Below are 20,130 nucleotides of genomic sequence, written 5' to 3' on the forward strand. Positions count from 1 at the left end.
ATGGATAGTATAGCCTGTGCCACAGTACACACAATGTTACAGTGCAAGTCTGCTGGATGGATAGTGTAGCCTGTGCCACAGTACACACAATGTTACAGTGCAAGTCTGCTGGATGGATAGTATAGCCGGTGTTACAGTACACACAATGTTACGGTGCAAGTCTGCTGGATGGATAGTGTAGCCTGTGCCACAGTACACACAATGTTACAGTGCAAGTCTGCCGGATGGATAGTATAGCCTGTGTCATAGTACACACAATGTTACAGTGCAAGTCTGCTGGATGGATAGTATAGCCTGTGTCACAGTACACACAATGTTACAGTGCAAGTCTGCTGGATGGATAGTATAGCCTGTGTCACAGTACACACAATGTTACAGTGCAAGTCTGCTGGAATGATAGTATAGCCTGTGTCACAGTGCACACAATGTTACAGTGCAAGTCTGCTGGATGGATAGTATAGCCTGTGCCACGGTACACACAATGTTACAGTGCAAGTCTGCTGGATGGATAGTTTAGCCTGTGCCACAGTGCACACAATGTTACAGTGCAAGTCTGCTGGATGGATAGTATAGCCTGTGCCACAGTACACACAATGTTACAGTGCAAGTCTGCTGGATGGATAGTGTAGCCTGTGCCACAGTACACACAATGTTACAGTGCAAGTCTGCTGGATGGATAGTATAGCCGGTGTTACAGTACACACAATGTTACAGTGCAAGTCTGCTGGATGGATAGTGTAGCCTGTGCCACAGTACACACAATGTTACAGTGCAAGTCTGCCGGATGGATAGTATAGCCTGTGTCACAGTACACACAATGTTACAGTGCAAGTCTGCTGTATGGATAGTATAGCCTGTGTCACAGTACACACAATGCTACAGTGCAAGTCTGCTGTATGGATAGTATAGCCTGTGTCACAGTACACACAATGTTACAGTGCAAGCCTGCTGGATGGATAGTATAGCCTGTGTGACAGTGCACACAATGTTACAGTGCAAGTCTGCTGGATGGATAGTATAGCCTGTGTCACAGTATACACAATGTTACAGTGCAAGTCTGCTGGATGGATAGTATAGCCAGTGTCACAGTACACACAATGTTACAGTGCAAGTCTGCTGGATGGATAGTATAGCCTGTGTCATAGTACACACAATGTTACAGTGCAAGTCTGCTGGATGGATAGTATAGCCTGTGTCACAGTGCACACAATGTTACAGTGCAAGTCTGCTGGATGGATAGTATAGCCTGTGTCACAGTACACACAATGTTACAGTGCAAGTCTGCCGGATGGACAGTATAGCCTGTGTCACAGTACACACAATGTTACAGTGCAAGTCTGCCGGATGGATAGTATAGCCTGTGTCACAGTACACACAATGTTACAGTGCAAGTCTGCTGGATGGATAGTGTAGCCTGTGTCATGGTACACACAATGTTACAGTGCAAGTCTGCTGGATGGATAGTATAGCCTGTGCCACAGTACACACAATGTTACAGTGCAAGTCTGCTGGATGGATAGTATGGCCTGTGTCACAGTACACACAATATTACAGTGCAAGTCTGCTGGATGGATAGTATAGCCTGTGTCTCAGTGCACACTATATTACAGAGCAAGTCTGCTGGATGGATAGTATAGCCTGTGTCACAGTACACACAATGTTACAGTGCAAGTCTGCTGGATGGATAGTATAGCCTGTGCCACAGTACACACAATGTTACAGTGCAAGTCTACTGGAAGGATAGTATAGCCTGTGTCACAGTACACACAATGTTACAGTGCAAGTCTGCTGGATGGATAGTATAGCCTGTGTCACAGTGCACACAATGTTACAGTGCAAGTCTGCTGGATGGATAGTATAGCCTGTGTCACAGTACACACAATGTTACAGTGCAGGTCTGCTGGATGGATAGTATAGCCTGTGTCACAGTGCACACTATATTACAGAGCAAGTCTGCTGGATGGATAGTATAGCTTGTGTCACAGTATACACAATGTTACAGTGCAAGTCTGCTGGATGGATAGTATAGCCTGTGTCACAGTGCACACAATGTTACAGTGCAAGTCTGCTGGATGGCTAGTATAGCCTGTGTCACAGTGCACACAATGTTACAGTGCAAGTCTGCTGGATGGATAGTATAGCCTGTGTCTCAGTGCACACTATATTACAGAGCAAGTCTGCTGGATGGATAGTATAGCCTGTGTCACAGTATACACAATGTTACAGTGCAAGTCTGCTGGATGGATAGTATAGCCTGTGTCACAGTGCACACAATGTTACAGTGCAAGTCTGCTGGATGGCTAGTATAGCCTGTGTCACAGTGCACACAATGTTACAGTGCAAGTCTGCTGGATGGATAGTATAGCCTGTGCCACAGTACACACAATGTTACAGTGCAAGTCTGCTGGATGGATAGTATAGCCTGTGTCACAGTGAACACAACAGTGCAAGTCTGCTGGATGGATAGTATGGCCTGTGTCACAGTACACACAATGTTACAGTGCAAGTCTACTGGATGGATGGTATAGCCTGTGTCACAGTACACACAATGTTACAGTGCAAGTCTGCTGGATGGATAGTATAACCTGAGCCAACTGGGTAAAGTTCAGTCCAGCAAATATTGGATGGATAGTATAGCCTGTGTCACAGTACACACAGTGTTACAGTGCAAGTCTGCTGGATGGGATAGAATAGCCTGTGTCACAGTACACACAATGTTACAGTGCAAGTCTGCTGGATGGATAGTATAACCTGTGTCACATTACACACAATGTTACAGTGCAAGTTTGCTGGATGGATAGTATAGCCGGTGTCACAGTACACACAATGTTACAGTGCAAGTCTGCTGGCTGGATGGATAGTATAGCCTGTGTCACTGTACACACAATGTTACAGTGCAAGTCTGCTGGATGGATTGTATAGCCTGTGTCACAGTACACACAATGTTACAGTGCAAGTCTGCTGGATGGATAGTATAGCCTGTGTCACAGTACACACTGTGTTACAGTGCAAGTCTGCTGGATGGATAGTATAGCCTGTGTCACAGGTCACAAAATGTTACAGTACAAGTCTGCTGGATGGATAGTATAGCCAGTGTCACAGTACACACAGTGTTACAGTACAAGTCTGCTGGATGGATAGTATAGCCTGTGCCACAGTGCATACAATGTTACAGTGCAAGTCTGCTGGATGGATAGTGTAGCCTGTGCCACAGTGCACACAATGTTACAGTGCAAGTCTGCTGGATGGATAGTATAGCCTGTGTCACAGTACACATAATGTTACAGTGCAAGTCTGCTGAATGGATAGTATATCCTGTGTCACAGTGCACACAATGTTACAGTGCAAGTCTGCTGGATGGATAGTATAGCCTGTGTCACAGTACACACAATGTTACAGTGCAAGTCTGCTGGATGGATAGTATAGCCTGTGTCACAGTACACACAATGTTACAGTGCAAGTCTGCTGGAACGATAGTATAGCCTGTGTCACAGTGCACACAATGTTACAGTGCAAGTCTGCTGGATGGATAGTATAGCCTGTGCCACAGTACACACAATGTTACAGTGCAAGTCTGCTGGATGGATAGTGTAGCCTGTGCCACAGTACACACAATGTTACAGTGCAAGTCTGCTGGATGGATAGTATAGCCGGTGTTACAGTACACACAATGTTACAGTGCAAGTCTGCTGGATGGATAGTGTAGCCTGTGCCACAGTACACACAATGTTACAGTGCAAGTCTGCCGGATGGATAGTATAGCCTGTGTCACAGTACACACAATGTTACAGTGCAAGTCTGCTGTATGGATAGTATAGCCTGTGTCACAGTACACACAATGCTACAGTGCAAGTCTGCTGTATGGATAGTATAGCCTGTGTCACAGTACACACAATGTTACAGTGCAAGCCTGCTGGATGGATAGTATAGCCTGTGTGACAGTGCACACAATGTTACAGTGCAAGTCTGCTGGATGGATAGTATAGCCTGTGTCACAGTACACACAATGTTACAGTGCAAGTCTGCTGGATGGATAGTATAGCCAGTGTCACAGTACACACAATGTTACAGTGCAAGTGTGCTGGATGGATAGTATAGCCTGTGTCACAGTACACACAATGTTACAGTGCAAGTCTGCTGGATGGATAGTTTAGCCTGTGCCACAGTGCACACAATGTTACAGTGCAAGTCTGCTGGATGGATAGTGTAGCCTGTGCCACAGTACACACAATGTTACAGTGCAAGTCTGCTGGATGGATAGTGTAGCCTGTGCCACAGTACACACAATGTTACAGTGCAAGTCTGCTGGAGGGATAGTATAGCCGGTGTTACAGTACACACAATGTTACAGTGCAAGTCTGCTGGATGGATAGTATAGCCTGTGCCACAGTCAGGGCTGTGGAGTCGGTCCAAAAATCCACCGACTCCGACTCCGACTCCTCAGTTTAGGATTCCACCGACTCCGACTCCGACTCCGACTCCACGACTCCGACTCCTCTAATTTGCATATTACAATTTTGTTGATTAAAAGTATGTAACATGAAATTCGTCTCTTAACTGCCAACGCTTAGGAATTTTACAAGACAACTGAAGTGAGAAGGATATGTAGACTACTATATTTATTCCCTTTACACTAAAACTAGTCCTTGGTAAGAGTACTTGTAAAAGGTACAAACCGGAACAAAGAACATCTATCAGGCCCTAGGCAATGTAAGTGTGGGTACATGTAAGAATGATGTGCAGGTACTCTGCAGGGGAATGAGGAGATTGTAAACAGACAACACCTCTGTGTTCAATGTGCACAGCATTCTCAGTGGTTTCCCTGCAGCTCTGTGGGGAGTGCATATGTAGAGTATAGTACTACTGTGTAACAAAGTAAACCTGAGACAGATGAAATTAAAGTTTTATACATACCTGGGGCTTCCTCCAGCCGCCTTCAGGATAATCAGTCCCTCATTGTCCTCCTCCACCACCTGGATCTTCTGCTATGAGTCCAGGTACTTGAGCCAGTCAGGCGTAGTGCGCATGCACACACTCCGCCGCCAGGAGCATACTACACCTGTGCAGCACTATTGCGCAGGTGCAGAATGTTCCTGGCTGTGGGAGCGGCATGCGGCCGGACAGCGCTGACTGGCTGAATTACCAGGACTCACAGCAGAAGATCCGGGTAGTGGAGGACAGCGAGGCACTGATTAGCCTGAAGGGGGCTGGAGGAAGCCCCAGGTATGTATAAAACTTTACTTTTCATCCGTCTCAGTAACCTTTTAATTTGTAGTCACCAAACCAAATTTTAATAACATATCAAATTATTTGATTTCATCGGCAAAGGGAGTGCATACATTTGCATAAATCAGCATCAATGCAGAATTATTTCCATCTCATTGACCATCTCTATTAGTGACACAGCTACACATCAGGCTTTATTCTTACAGCATAGATGTTATTTAGTATATATAAGAGATTCCTGTGTGCACATCATATATACAGTCACAATCAGATATGTATATCTGACCTTAAAAATACGGGGACTGCTTTATTGAAGCAGCACAAGTAACTAATTTTGATTGGTTTATTTCATTTTTGTGGACTAAGCATAGCTATTACTGTATATATACTGTATAAATACATTATTTTTAATGACTATTATCTGAGAAATAGAACATTTTATCATATTTTCTATTTTAATTACAGTTACAAATGCATTAGGAGTCGGAGTCGGAGCATTTTTTCCCGACTCCGACTCCGACTCCAGGCACCCAAAATTGCCCGACTCCACGACTCCGACTCCACGACTCCGACTCCGACTCCACAGCCCTGGCCACAGTACACACCATGTTACAGTGCAAGTCTGCTGGATGGATAGTATAGCCGGTGTTACAGTACACACAATGTTACAGTGCAAGTCTGCTGGATGGATAGTGTAGCCTGTGGCACAGTACACACAATGTTACAGTGCAAGTCTGCTGGATGGATAGTGTAGCCTGTGCCACAGTACACACAATGTTACAGTGCAAGTCTGCTGGAGGGATAGTATAGCCGGTGTTACAGTACACACAATGTTACAGTGCAAGTCTGCTGGATGGATAGTATAGCCGGTGTCACAGTACACACAATGTTACAGTGCAAGTCTGCTGGATGGATAGTATAGCCTGTGTCACATTTCACACAATGCTACAGTGCAAGTCTGCTGTATGGATAGTATAGCCTGTGTCACAGTACACACAATGTTACAGTGCAAGTCTGCTGGATGGATAGTATAGTTGGTGTCACAGTACAGTGCACACAATGTTACAGTGCAAGTCTGCTGGATGGATAGTATAGTTGGTGTCACAGTACACACAATGTTACAGTGCAAGTCTGCTGGATGGATAGTATAGTTGGTGTCACAGTACAGTGCACACAATGTTACAGTGCAAGTCTGCTGGATGGATAGTATAGTTGGTGTCACAGTACAGTGCACATAATGTAAGTGACTGTAAGTGTGCTGGATGAATAGGCAAACTCTGTCACAGACAGTACTCAACATAAGAGCAAATGTGCTGGAGGCTGTAATAAACCCTCTCACACACAGTCACAGACTAGTACACCGGCCTACAGCATTCCTACACTGTCCCTGAATCTATCCCTGAATCATACACAGCTATCTCCCTAAGCTCTCACTAGCTCTGACTATCATGAGAACGGCTCAGGAATGAGGAAATCCCTCTCTCCGCCCCTCTATTTATTGCCTGGGTGGGATCTCCTGGCTCTTGCAGTGCATCCTGTAAGCCAATGATTTGTTCCTGTAAATGTCATTATACGCTTTCTGCCAAAACATGGCCTCTTTCTTACTGGTTGTGTTTGCCTGTGAACGTTCAACCGCAAGGCGAAAAAGAGGGCCTTTCTCACGGAAATTTGTGCCGAGCAAGAAAATCCCAATTCATCAAACATATGATTCTCGCTCTTTCATCCCTAATCACTATATCTTTATTTGCACAGTTAGAAACAAGAGGAAGACAATGGTACATTTACAAGGGGCATATGATCAACAAGAGTATACAATGGTAATAAGAATTAATCTACACACATAACACAGATGTCGTGCTATAAGTATATACAGGTCTGTTGTCACAAGAGTAAAACATTGCTTCCATTGTCTCAACAAGCTGTACAATTTACTGTTATTCTGTGTATGGCTAATGCTTTAGGCATAGGGATAGTCAAGGCCATACAAATAACCATGAGATGGTGCAAAATGCATGATAATTATATGCCAAGCTGCTGCATCTGCTTTATTTCTAATCTATGTAAAGTTTGCATCAACTTGGAATTATCAGCAGCTCACTGACCATCTTTACCCACTTCACCACTTAGGGGTTACCCCTTGAACACCAGAGCAATTTTCACCTTTCAGCGCTCCATCCATTCATTCGTCTATAACTTTATTATTACTTATCACAATGAAATGAACAATATCTTGTTTTTTTCGCCACCAATTAGGCTTTCTTTAGGTGGGACATTATGTCAAGAATTATTTTATTCTAAATGTGTTTTAATCGGAAAATAGGAAAAAATGTGGGAAAAAATATTATTTTTCAGTTTTCGGCCATTATAGTTTTTAAATAATGCATGCTACTGTAATTAAAACCCATGAAATGTATTTGCCCTTTTGTCCCGGTTATAAAACCGTTTAAATTATGTCGCTATCACAATGTTTGGCACTAATATTTTAATTGGAAATAAAGGTGCATTTTTTCAGTTTTGCATCCATCCCTAATTACAAGCCCTTAGTTTATAAAGTAACAGTGTTATACCCTCTTGACATGAATATTTTAAAAGTTCAGTCCCTAAGGTAACTATTTATGTTTTTTTTTATTGTATTTTTTTTTTTAAATTAAAAAAAAAAATAAAAATTGGGGAGTGTGGGAGGTAATGAGTTAATTTATTGTGTAATACAATATATTTGTATGTGTAAAATGCTTTAGGGTGTAGTTTACTATATGGCCACAAGATGGCCACAGTGAGTCTGTTTACATGCGACCTGTAAGCGTCCGGAAGGACGCTTACAGGAAGCAGTAGGAGGCTGGGAGAATCACAATGATCGCGCTGTTTCTAATAGAAGCGGCGGATCATTGCGGGGGCTTAGATCAACGAACGGGAATGGATTTTCCCGTTCATTGATCTCCGGGCGAGCGGGCGGCGGCGTGCACGAGTGGCGGGTGCGCGCGCACGATCGGCGGTAGCGCGGAAGGTACGGATTTCTCCGTCCCTGGGGGTTAAAGGATGGAAAAAGGGACGGAGAAATTCGTACCGCCGGGGGTAAAGTGGTTAAAGATAATTCTTTCTCTCCAGAATTCTCTAACAGGAAGTGATGATGTTTCTCTATTTGCAGCGTGGAGTCCTGGCATCAGAAACCTCTCAGAGACTCGTGCCTCCGTATCCACAGACTGTTCGGCGACTGGTGTTGTCATTGGACAAGTGTTTTCTGCACCTATCCTGGTTATCTTGAATATTCCCCAAGGCTCCCTCCACCTATCTAACCCTGGGGGGCTTCATTCCCAGCACAGCTCTCCCCCTGCTGGAGGATCTTATTCATGCTCCATGTGTGGGAAATGTTTTGTTAGGAAGTCAAATCTTGTTAGACATGAGAGAAATCACACTGGTGAAAAGCCCTATTCATGTGCTGAGTGTGGGAAATGTTTTGTTCGGAAATCAGAGCTTGACAACCATGAGCTATCTCACACTGGTAAGAAGCCTTATTCATGTGCTGAATGTGGGAAATATTTTACACATAAATCACAGATTGCCAATCATAAGAGATCTCATACTGGTAAGAAGCCCTATCCATGTGTTGAGTGTGGGAAAAGTTTTGGACAGAAAACAAATCTTGTCATACATATGAAATCTCACACTGTTGAGAAACCCTATTCATGTTCTAAGTGTGGGAAAAGCTTTATACAGAAATCACAGCTTGTCGCACATGAGATCTCTCACAATGGTGTGAGGCCTTATTCATGTGCTGAGTGTGGGAAATGTTTTACACGTAAGTATCATCTTTTTGAACATAAGCGAGATCACACTGGTGAGAAGCCCTATGCATGTGCTGAGTGTGGGAAATGTTTTGGACGGAAATCAAGTCTTGTCGTACATGAGAGAGTACACACTGGTGAGAAGCCATATTTTTGTGCTGAGTGTGGGAAATATTTTAGAGATAAAGGAACCCTTAGCAGACATGATAAAGCTCACACAGGTGAAAAGCCATATTCATGCAGTGAGTGTGGGAAATGTTTTGCACATAAATCATACCTTGTCATGCATGAGAGATCTCACACTGGTGAGATGCCCTATTCGTGTGCTGAGTGTGGGAAATGTTTTGCGTATAAATCACAGCTTTCCAGTCATAAGACATCTCACAGTGGGAAGCAGCCATATTCATGTGCTGAGTGTGGGAAATGTTTTGCACATAGATCAAAACTTGTCAGTCATGAGAGATCTCACAATGGTGAGAAACCATATTCATGCAGTGAGTGTGGGAAATGTTTTGGAGATAAAGGAAGCCTTGTTACACATGAAAGGCTTCACACTGGTGAGAAGCCATTTGTATGTTCTAAGTGTGGGAAAAGCTTTATACAGAAAATACAGCTTATCACACATGAATTTTCTCACACTGGTGTGAGTCCTTATTCATGTGCTGAGTGTGGAAAATGTTTTACACGTAAATCACATCTTGCTATACATGAGAGAGATCATACTGGTGAAAAGCCCTATTCATGTGCAGAGTGTGGGAAAATGTTTGATTGGAAATCACAACTTGTCAGACATGAGAGATCTCACACTGGTGAGAAGCCATATTCATGTGTTGAGTGTGGGAAATGTTTTAGAGATAAAATAACCCTTGTCATACATAAGAGATCTCACACCGGTGAGAAGCCATATACATGTACGGAGTGTGGGAAATGTTTTGTACAGAAATCAAAGCTTGCCGCACATGAGAGAATACACACTGGTGAGAAGCCCTATTCATGTGCTGAGTGTGGGAAATGTTATGTACTAAAATTAGACTTAGTCAAGCATGAGAGATCTCACACTGGTGAGAAGCCGTATTCATGTGCTGAGTGTGGGAAATGTTTTGCTCATCAATCACATCTTGCTGGTCATAAGAAAACTCACATCGGTGAGAAACCTTATTTATGTGCGAAGTGTGGGAAATGTTTTAAACATAAAAAAAGCCTGGTTATGCATGAGAGATCTCACACTGAAGTAATGATAAGCAAAATATAGCTTTGTAGCGAAAATGTTGATCAGAATAATTAATAGTACAAGCAGTCCAGTGTAGCAACAGAGGTCAGTGACAGATAATAATGCTGATAGCCAATGTCTGTAGTTATGGAACAGAGAAAAGCAGCTCCATGCAAGTTAGATAACCTTATTACTTGCAGGCTGAATCTTTCCTGCTTCCCCCCCCCCCCCCCCAGCATGTGCTCTCCTCTCTCTGCCCTCTGTCTCCTCCACACTGCAGCATATTAGTTGTGTGTTTTCCATGTAACTGGCAAATTGGACTGGTGATGGTGAAGACTAAACTCCCGGGGAGATATTTTCTCTTGCCTCATTTACCCCCAGTCTGTCTCTCCTGTTTCTTTACCTCTCTATCTCCTCTTTTCCTCTGTACCCCTCTTGTATCCCTTTCCTCTACCCCCTCCCCCCTCTTTCACGCTGCACCTCTCTATCTCGCCCCCCCCCCTTTTCCCTCTGTACTTCTTTATCTCCCCCTTTCTCTATTTAATTCTGTATCTCACCATTCCTTATGTGCATCCTTATCTCCCCCTTTCCCTCTGCACCTCTCTATCTCCCCCTTTCCCTCTGTACTTCTCTATCTCCCCCTTTCCCCCCTGTACCTCTCTATCTCCTGATTTCCTTCTGTACCTTTTTATCACCCTCTTTCCATCTCCCCCTTACTCTTTGTACATTTTTATCTCCCCCTTTACCTCTATACCTCTCTATCGCCCCCTTTTCCTCTGTCTCTAATTTTTTACCCTTCAATTTCTCACTGCAAATACTATTAATTTACTGATAGCTCCCGCAATGCTTTACAGGGTACACAATTCTATCACCAACTGTACCTAATAGGATTTTAAGGTGCCCATTAAAGCGGAATATAACCCTGCATTTCAACTTTGCTCTAAAACATTATTTACAGTATATTATATGCAACCAGCATTTTTTTTTTTTACTAGACCAGCATTGGAAGGGTTACACAGGGCTTTAAAGTTCCTGGAGATTTCTGCAGACACATCCGAAGCTGAAATAGATACATTTTGTTTACATAAATGTATCTAAGTGTTGAATGTGACTCATCTCTCTGACTGAGAAGGAGCTGGAGGACAGTCAAACAGTGTGTAACATTTATCAATAGATACATCTAACTAAATAGAATGTAACAATCTGAACTTCTGCATTTCTCTCCACAGAACTTTAAACCTCTGTGTTTAACCCTTCCAATGCTGGTCTAGTAAAAAAAAAATGCTTTTTGTATATAATATGCTGTAAATAATATTTTAGAGCAAAGTTGAAATGCAGGGTTATATTCCGCTTTAAGGGTACAATTTTGTAGCCAATCATTTCCACCAGGGTAATTGATCAGAAACAATTAATTCCACCCATTAATGGCAAATTTCCTGTTGATACCATCAATCTGATCGAATTGACTAGTGGGAAATTGGCTATTCCTGGGCATGACCGATTGTTTCCATTCGATTACTGCAGTGACCAGAAATGATTGATTGGCCAGGGAATTGTACTGTTAATGGGCACCTTTACAGTCTAATCGCTACCATAGTCATTGCCTGATATCCTATCATATTATGTTTTTATATAGCACTGACAGCTTTTGCAGCACTTTACAGAGTGGGGGTGTCCTAGGCCAGTAAACAGTACAAATCCAGCCCTGGATACAGGTATTTTGGTAATGAGGTGAGATACAGGAATTCTGGGGTGGAGAGGGGGGCAGGTTATTGTTATGTGTGTTACTATCAGATGCTAGAGACAAATGTGGGGAGCTGTTGCTGGAAATGATTCTGTGTTATGTAACAAAATAAATCCTATTACAATGGAAATCTGATGCGTCTCCAAGTATCTCTCCTGTGATTAAAGCTGCTAATAAAGTTATTCCTCTGGATAATGTGCTGAATATCAGCTGTTTTTCCCGCAGTGTGAAGTGTTTTGTTCCTCTGCATGTAATGTAACATGTACTATTAAAGTGGACCTGAATTCTTGCACAGCACAGAAGGACCCTGAATTTATTTAGAGAGTTTAGCCTTTCTAATTCCCACTTATCTGTGACAACTGTAATTTGATCTCTCAGCTGTGTCAGCTGGCTGCCTCAGCACAGCAGCTAATTTGTAAACACAGGAAGTTAATCCTTTGTCTGCCTCCATGAAAGCAGGAAGTAGACATACTGCAGATTTATTTCAGGATTTGTGTCAGCTCTAACAAATAAAGGTTATCATGCTGTTGCTTATCTTTTAGAGCAGAGAGGAAGTTCTGAGTTCAGGTCCGCTTTAAGGGAAGCAGGAAATTTGGGCGCCCAATAGCGGGAGAAATTTGGGCATTTCCTAGGCACCCATTCAGGCGTTTACTTGCATTTTTTTTTGATAATGACCGCCTCAGCCTCGAGTCTGCGCAGCCCGGCTCAGCGGATCCCGATTCCCAATGGGCGTCATCCATCAATGGTGTGTACTCACCTTTAAACTAACTTTATTTTCAACAGACACTGGCATATGTACAGAGATATCTGAACATGCTGCTCAATTTTTGCAGGGATGTGTTCACATTTCATCTAACACTATTTACTATTTACTAATTCATTCTTTCCTATCTTTCACCACCTTGCCTCCCACATACACGTATTGCTGTATATAATATCTGTGCTATTACTATACTGAGACTTGCCCATAGCCATGTCTCCACCACTGCAACCTATCCTACCACCTGTGCAATGCCCAACAGGCATAAATCTGCTAGCACATATTTGTGCGCTGGTGTGGACACCACTTAGCACATCTTGCCTCACCTGCTTGTTTCATTCTGCCTCTTGACTCTTTACAGGGATGTCCTGACTCTTCATTTGTGTTAGTATCTTGAGCAAATACTTAAAATGTTTTTATGTGCTTTGTCAATATAATCAAAATAAAGTATTACATTTATTCTGAAAAATGTCACTAATGGTTCTCACTTATTGCGCACGCTATTACTTTTCTTCAACACATACACTTTTATCTGGCTGAGCAAACACTCCTGAAAGCTAATTCTTAGTTTTTGTTGTGAGTTGAATGAACCATATTTTATATCACACTGATATCACTGCTGTGCACAACTAAGAGTAAGAATTTAAGGCTAGGTTCACAGTGATCAGTTGCATTACAATGTGTGTCAACCACAATGGATACTGGACATAGACTGTAAAGGGAACCTAAAGCGAGAGGGATATAGAGGCTGCCATATTTATTTCTTTTTAAACAAGGCATAGTGCCTGGCTGTCCTGCTGATCCCCTACCTTTTAATACTTTAGCCATAGATCCTGAACAAGCATGCAGATTAGATCGTTTGACTGAATTCTGACTTGATTAGCTGTGTTCTTGTTTTAGGTGTGAGATTCAGACACTATTGCAGCCAAACACATCAGCAGGATAGCCAGGCAACTGGTATTGCTTAAAAGGAAATAAATATGGAAGCCTTGCTTGTTCTCTTTAATGCAAAGCCTGCATGCAGCGAGATTGAATAACATGGTCCTTTACAACACAGTACTGTAAACAGCCCATAGAATTGTATGGGCAATGAGTTGACATGCAGAATTATTCTGCAACACAACTTATCACTGTGAACCAGGCCTGACACATTAAAATGAAAATAAGAATGTGGAACTCCAGGAAAGTTCTATATATGATGGTTACTATACATACAATTCATTATCTAGCCTGTGACTAGACTAGTCAAAGATCTTGAGGGGGCTGCAGACACAACAGAGGGGACCTGAAGGACCCTGAGGGACCTCAAAGAATTTGGGGGGCTGCAAGAAACCCCACATAAGTAAACTTTTTTTCCCCACTTTGAGTTTCCTTTATCCATTTCAGCCTATCTGTGGATAGGCGCCGCACAAGTCTAACTAGATACGTATCCACATCCAGTGTTTAAGCGCCAGGTGCGCGGCCGCCGCTCGGACTCGGCGGTATTTCCATGTCAGCGGTTGCAAGGCTTCCCCGAACCATTCTCAGTGCCTGTAATAAATGGACATGACCCCAATCAGGGGCCACGTCCTTTCATAATAAAGAATGTGAATAAAAGTAAAAAAAAAAAAGAAACACTTCCTGGGAATCCAGGAATTGTTTCTATCATTATCTAATGGTGAAAAGTTAAATTACACACAACAATTTTTTTTATTAAAAAAAACCCACTTACCAAGCAAACAGATGTTAAAGAAAAAAAAAAGTAAAATGAAATTAATAAATAGTTGCCTTAAAGGGATAATTAAGTCAGGCAGAAAAAATGAGGTTAACTCACCTGGGGCTTCCCTCAGCCCCCTGCAGCTGATCGGTGCCCTCACAGCCCCGTCCCGATGCTCCTGGACCCGCCGGCGACGACTTCCTGTTTCGCCGTCACCGGCCGACAGGCATGGGAACGCGAGTGATTCTTCGCGTTCCCAGCCACAATAGCACCCCCTATGCTGCTATTGCGGCAAGAAGGCAATATTTCTGTCACTTCCTGTCTGAGTCAGGACTGAGTCAGCCACTTGCATTCCTTATATTTAACTCTTTCAGGCACAGAAAGAAAAAAAGGAACACAGCATAGTTATTTGTGTGCTATGTCTATCTCATTATTTGTCACATTTCAGTTCGGGTATCCTTTAAACTTGAGCCTGCCTGCCACTACCACGTACCAGTCTGTGCCTCAGTGTGTGTCCACTACCACGTACCAGTCTGTGCCTCACAGTGTGTCCACTACCACATACCAGTCTGTGCTTCACTGTATGTCCACTACCACGTACCAGTCTGTGCCTCACTGTGTGTCCACTACCACATACCAGTCTGTGCCTCACAGTGTGTCCACTACCACATACCAGTCTGTGCCTCACTGTGTGTCCACTACCACGTACCAGTCTGTGCCTCACTGTGTGTCCACTACCACATACTACCACATACCAGTCTGCGCCTCACAGTGTGTCCACTACCACATACCAGTCTGTGCCTCACTGAGTGTCCACTACCACATACCAGTCTGTGCCTCACTGTGTGTCCACTACCACATACCAGTCTGTGCCTCACTGTATGTCCACTACCACGTACCAGTCTGTGCCTCACTGTGTGTCCACTACCATGTACCAGTCTGTGCCTCACTGTGTGTCCACTACCACATACCAGTCTGTGCCTCACTGTATGTCCACTACCACGTACCAGTCTATATAGCTGATAAACCCTCGTACCACAAGCCCTGCACTCACTATAACTGATAAACTCCCATACCACAAGCCCTGCAGTCACTACAGCTGCTACACTCCCATACCACAACAAGCCCTGTACTCACTATAGCTGATAAACCCCCATACCACAAGCCCCGCACTCACTATAGCTGAACAAATCCCATATCACAAGCCTGCACTCACTATAGCTGATAAACTCCCTTACCACAAGCCCTGCACTTACTATTATTATTTATTATATTATTTATTATATTTATAAAGTGCCAGCATATTACGTATAGCTGAAACACCCCCATATCACAAGCCCTGTGCTCACTGTAGCTAATAAACTCCCATACCACAAGCCCTGCACTGACTATAGCTGATACACTGCCATACCACAACCCTGCATTCACTATAGCTGAACAAATCCCATACCACAAGCCCTGCACTCACTATAGCTGATAAACCCCCATACCACAAGCCCCGCACTCACTATAGCTGATAAACTCCCATACCACAACCCAGCGCTCACTATAGCTGATAAACCCCCATACCATAAGCCCTGCACTCACTATAGCTGATAAACCCCCATACCACAAGCCCTGCACTCACTATAGCTGATTAACCCCCATACCACAAGCCCCGCACTCACTATAGCTGATAAACCCCCATATCACAAGCCCTGCACTCACTATAGCTGATACACTCCAATACCACAAGCCCTGTACTCACTATAGCTGATACACTCCCATACCACAAGCCCTGCACTCACTAAAGCTGATACACTCCCATACCACAAGCCCTGCACTCACTATAGCTGATAAACTGCCATACTACAACCCTGCACTCACTATAGCTTATAAACCCCAATACTACAAGCCCTGCACTCACTATAGCTGATAAATCCCCCATAGCACAACCCTGCACTCACTATAGCTGATACACTCCCATACCACAAGTAGAGTGGGGCCGAACCTCCGATTTTAGGTTCGCGAACCGGGTTCGCGAACTTCCGCGTAAGGTTTGGTTCGCGTAAAAGTTCGCAGAACCGCCATAGACTTCAATGGGGATGCGAACTTTGAAAAAAAAAAATTATGCAGGCCACAAAAGTGATGGAAAAGATGTTTCAAGGGGTCTAACACCTGGACCCCCAGGTGGAGGAGTGGGATACATGCCAAAAGTCCCCGGGAAAAATCTGGATTTGACGCAAAGCAGCGTTTTAAGGGCAGAAATCACATTGAATGCTAAATGACAGGCCTAAAGTGCTTTAAAACATCTTGCATGTGTATACATCAATCAGGTAGTGTAATTAAGGTACTGCTTCACACTGACACACCAAACTCACCGTGTAACGCACCGCAAACAGCTGTTTGTGTAGTGACGGCCGTGCTGGACTGGTGCGCACCATGGCGAGAACAGGTATGCAGTGGCGGATTCACTGAACAGAACAGGTATGCAGTGGCGGGTTCACTGAACAGAACAGGTATACAGTGGCGGGTTCACAGAACAGGTATGCAGTGGTGGGTTCACTGAACAGGTATGCAGTGGTGGGTTCACTGAACAGGTATGCAGTGGTGGGTTCACTGAACAGGTATGCAGTGGTGAGTTCACAGTACAGGTATGCAGTGGTGGGTTCACAGAACAGGTATGCAGTGGTGGGTTCACAGAACAGGTATGCAGTGGTGGGTTCACAGAACAGGTATGCAGTGGCAGGTTCACTGAACAGGTATGCAGTGGTGGGTTCACAGAAGAGGTATGCAGTGCTGGGTTCACAGAACAGGTATGCAGTGGCAGGTTCACTGAACAGGTATGCAGTGGTGGGTTCACTGAACAGAACAGGTATGCAGTGGCGGGTTCACTGAACAGAACAGGTATACAGTGGCGGGTTCACAGAACAGGTATGCAGTGGCAGGTTCACTGAACAGGTATGCAGTGGTGGGTTCACTGAACAGGTATGCAGTGGTGGGTTCACAGAACAGGTATGCAGTGGCAGGTTCACTGAACAGGTATGCAGTGGTGGGTTCACTGAACAGAACAGGTATGCAGTGGCGGGTTCACTGAACAGAACAGGTATACAGTGGCGGGTTCACAGAACAGGTATGCAGTGGCAGGTTCACTGAACAGGTATGCAGTGGTGGGTTCACTGAACAGAACAGGTATGCAGTGGCGGGTTCACTGAACAGAACAGGTATACAGTGGCGGGTTCACAGAACAGGTATGCAGTGGCAGGTTCACTGAACAGGTATGCAGTGGTGGGTTCACTGAACAGGTATGCAGTGGTGGGTTCACTGAACAGGTATGCAGTGGTGGGTTCACTGAACAGGTATGCAGTGGTGAGTTCACAGTACAGGTATGCAGTGGTAGGTTCACAGAACAGGTATGCAGTGGTGGGTTCACAGAACAGGTATGCAGTGGTGGGTTCACAGAACAGGTATGCAGTGGTGGGTTCACAGAACAGGTATGCAGTGGCAGGTTCACTGAACAGGTAGGCAGTGGTGGGTTCACAGAACAGGTATGCAGTGGTGGGTTCACAGAACAGGTATGCAGTGGCAGGTTCACTGAACAGGTATGCAGTGGTGGGTTCACAGAACAGGTATGCAGTGGTGGGTTCACAGAACAGGTATGCAGTGGCAGGTTCACTGAACAGGTATGCAGTGGTGGGTTCACTGAACAGGTATGCAGTGGTGGGTTCACTGAACAGGTATGCAGTGGTGAGTTCACAGTACAGGTATGCAGTGGTGGGTTCACAGAACAGGTATGCAGTGGTGGGTTCACAGAACAGGTATGCAGTGGCAGGTTCACTGAACAGGTTCACTGAACAGGTATGCAGGTACTGAACAGAACAGGTATGCAGCCAGGAACAAACTAAGCCTAACTAATCTTTCCCTATGAGAGACAGTCTGCAGCAGCTCGCCCTACTCTCACTAACGCAGGCACACGAGTGAGCGTAATGGCCGCCGCTGCCTGCCTTGTATTAGAGGGGGAGTGGCTCCAGGGGCTAGTGTAGCCTAATTGGCTACACTGGGCCTGCTGACTGTGATGTAGAGGGTCAAAGTTGACCCTCATGGTGCATTATGGGGCGAACCGAACTTCCGCAAAAGTTCACCTGCGGGACGCGAACGCGAACCACTGAAGTTCGCATGGAACCGTTCGGCCCAACTCTAACCACAAGCCCCACACTCACTATAGCTGATAAACTCCCATACCACAAGCCCTGCACTAACTATAGCTGATAATCCCCCATACCACAAGCCCTAAACTCCCATACCACAAGCCCTGCACTCACTATAGCTGATACACTCCCATACCACAAGCCCCGCACTCACTATAGCTGATAAACTCCCATACCACAAGCCCCGCACTTACTATAGCTGATAAACTCCCATACCACAAGCCCTGCACTTACTATAGCTGATAAACTCCCATACCACAAGCCCTGCACTCACTATAGCTGATAAACTCCAATATAGATGCATCTTGAAGCCTTGTTTGCTATGAAGGGGGAGGAGGGATGATGGAGCAGCTTTCAGTTGAGTTGGTGGTGGGGTGTGAGGAAGGGAATGAAGGGCTTGGGTGTCAGTCAGGCAGTATTTGCATGCACTGTCAGGAGACACTTTGGTCACACAGTACATTATTGGCTGAGATGGTCCTATACTATGTACAGTGCTGCGCAAGATGTTGGCGCTATTTAAATAATAATAATAAATGGTCTCCTCGGCTTAGTGTCATCTAGCATGTGTACCTAGCAGAAGCTGCTCCTAAACCTGATAAACTGTCTGCCATGGGAGGTTGTCAGCATAGTGTGGTGGGGAAGCAGTGTGTGCAGACATGCATCAGGGGGGCTCTTCAGTCAGGAAATAGAGGACATTGGCACAAGATCATTCACTAAAGGCAAATATGTATTATTAAACCAGAATAATAAAACAGATTTAATAAACTGTGTTTTGTTTCTTTTTACCTGTAAGCCTTTAACCCCCTTGGAGGTATGAAAAATACCGCCAGGGGGCAGCGCAGCAGTTTTAAAAAAAAAAAAATTCTTTTAAATCATGTAGCGAGCCCAGGGCTCGCTACATGATAGCCGCTGCTCAGCGGCATCCCCCCGCCCGCTTCGATCAGGAAATCCCGTTCAAAGAACGTAATTTCCTGGAGGGCTTCCCCCGTCGCCATGGCGGGATGACGTCACCGACATCATTGGGACTCCGGATCCAACCCTCGGCGCTGCCTGGCACTGATTGGCCAGGCAGCGCACGGGGTCTGGGGGGGGGGGGCGCGCGCCGCACCGGATAGTGGCGATCGGACGCGCGGCGGCGGCGATCGGGGTGCTGGCGCAGCTAGCAAAGTGCTAGCTGCGTCCAACAAAAAAAATTATTTAAATCGGCCCAGCAGGGCCTGAGCGGCACCCTCCGGCGGCTTACCCCGTGTCACACACGGGGTTACCGCTAAGGAGGTTAAGGGACTGGTCAAGGGATAAGTTACCTATATTTAAGGGATAAGATCTCAGAATCAGAACAGGTCTGGATTTCGCATCAGAATTTGCTGTTTCGAATAGCGTGTTCTGGTCTGCCAATGCGAAAATTGGCTTTGGAAACAAGAATTTTCGGCAAACACGGCATTGACACAATGGCTAGTAAAGCAAAAACACAAGAATTTTCAGCCAATAGTGATGTCAACAAAATGGATTCCCTGGTCCTTAGAGG

General features: G+C 44.7%; 2 protein-coding genes across 2 annotated transcripts in view; one reads left to right on the plus strand and one right to left on the minus strand.

The window, feature by feature from the left end:
* LOC137535795 (zinc finger protein 420-like) overlaps positions 1 to 11,481 on the plus strand; it is a 48,105-nt gene extending 36,624 nt beyond the window's left edge. The window contains exon 3 of the mRNA XM_068257697.1: positions 8,372 to 11,481. Coding sequence (XP_068113798.1) covers positions 8,372 to 10,260 — 1,889 coding nt within the window. The 3' untranslated portion in view covers positions 10,261 to 11,481. The remainder of the gene's footprint in view (positions 1 to 8,371) is intronic.
* Positions 1 to 20,130, minus strand: part of LOC137534476 (zinc finger protein 850-like) — a 109,037-nt gene that overhangs the window by 61,343 nt on the left and 27,564 nt on the right. Inside the window, exon 3 of the mRNA XM_068255986.1 lies at positions 11,331 to 11,336. Coding sequence (XP_068112087.1) covers positions 11,331 to 11,336 — 6 coding nt within the window. The remainder of the gene's footprint in view (positions 1 to 11,330; positions 11,337 to 20,130) is intronic.

This window comes from Hyperolius riggenbachi, chromosome 10 (genome assembly GCF_040937935.1).
Source record: "Hyperolius riggenbachi isolate aHypRig1 chromosome 10, aHypRig1.pri, whole genome shotgun sequence".
NCBI classification, from domain to species: Eukaryota; Metazoa; Chordata; class Amphibia; order Anura; family Hyperoliidae; genus Hyperolius; species Hyperolius riggenbachi.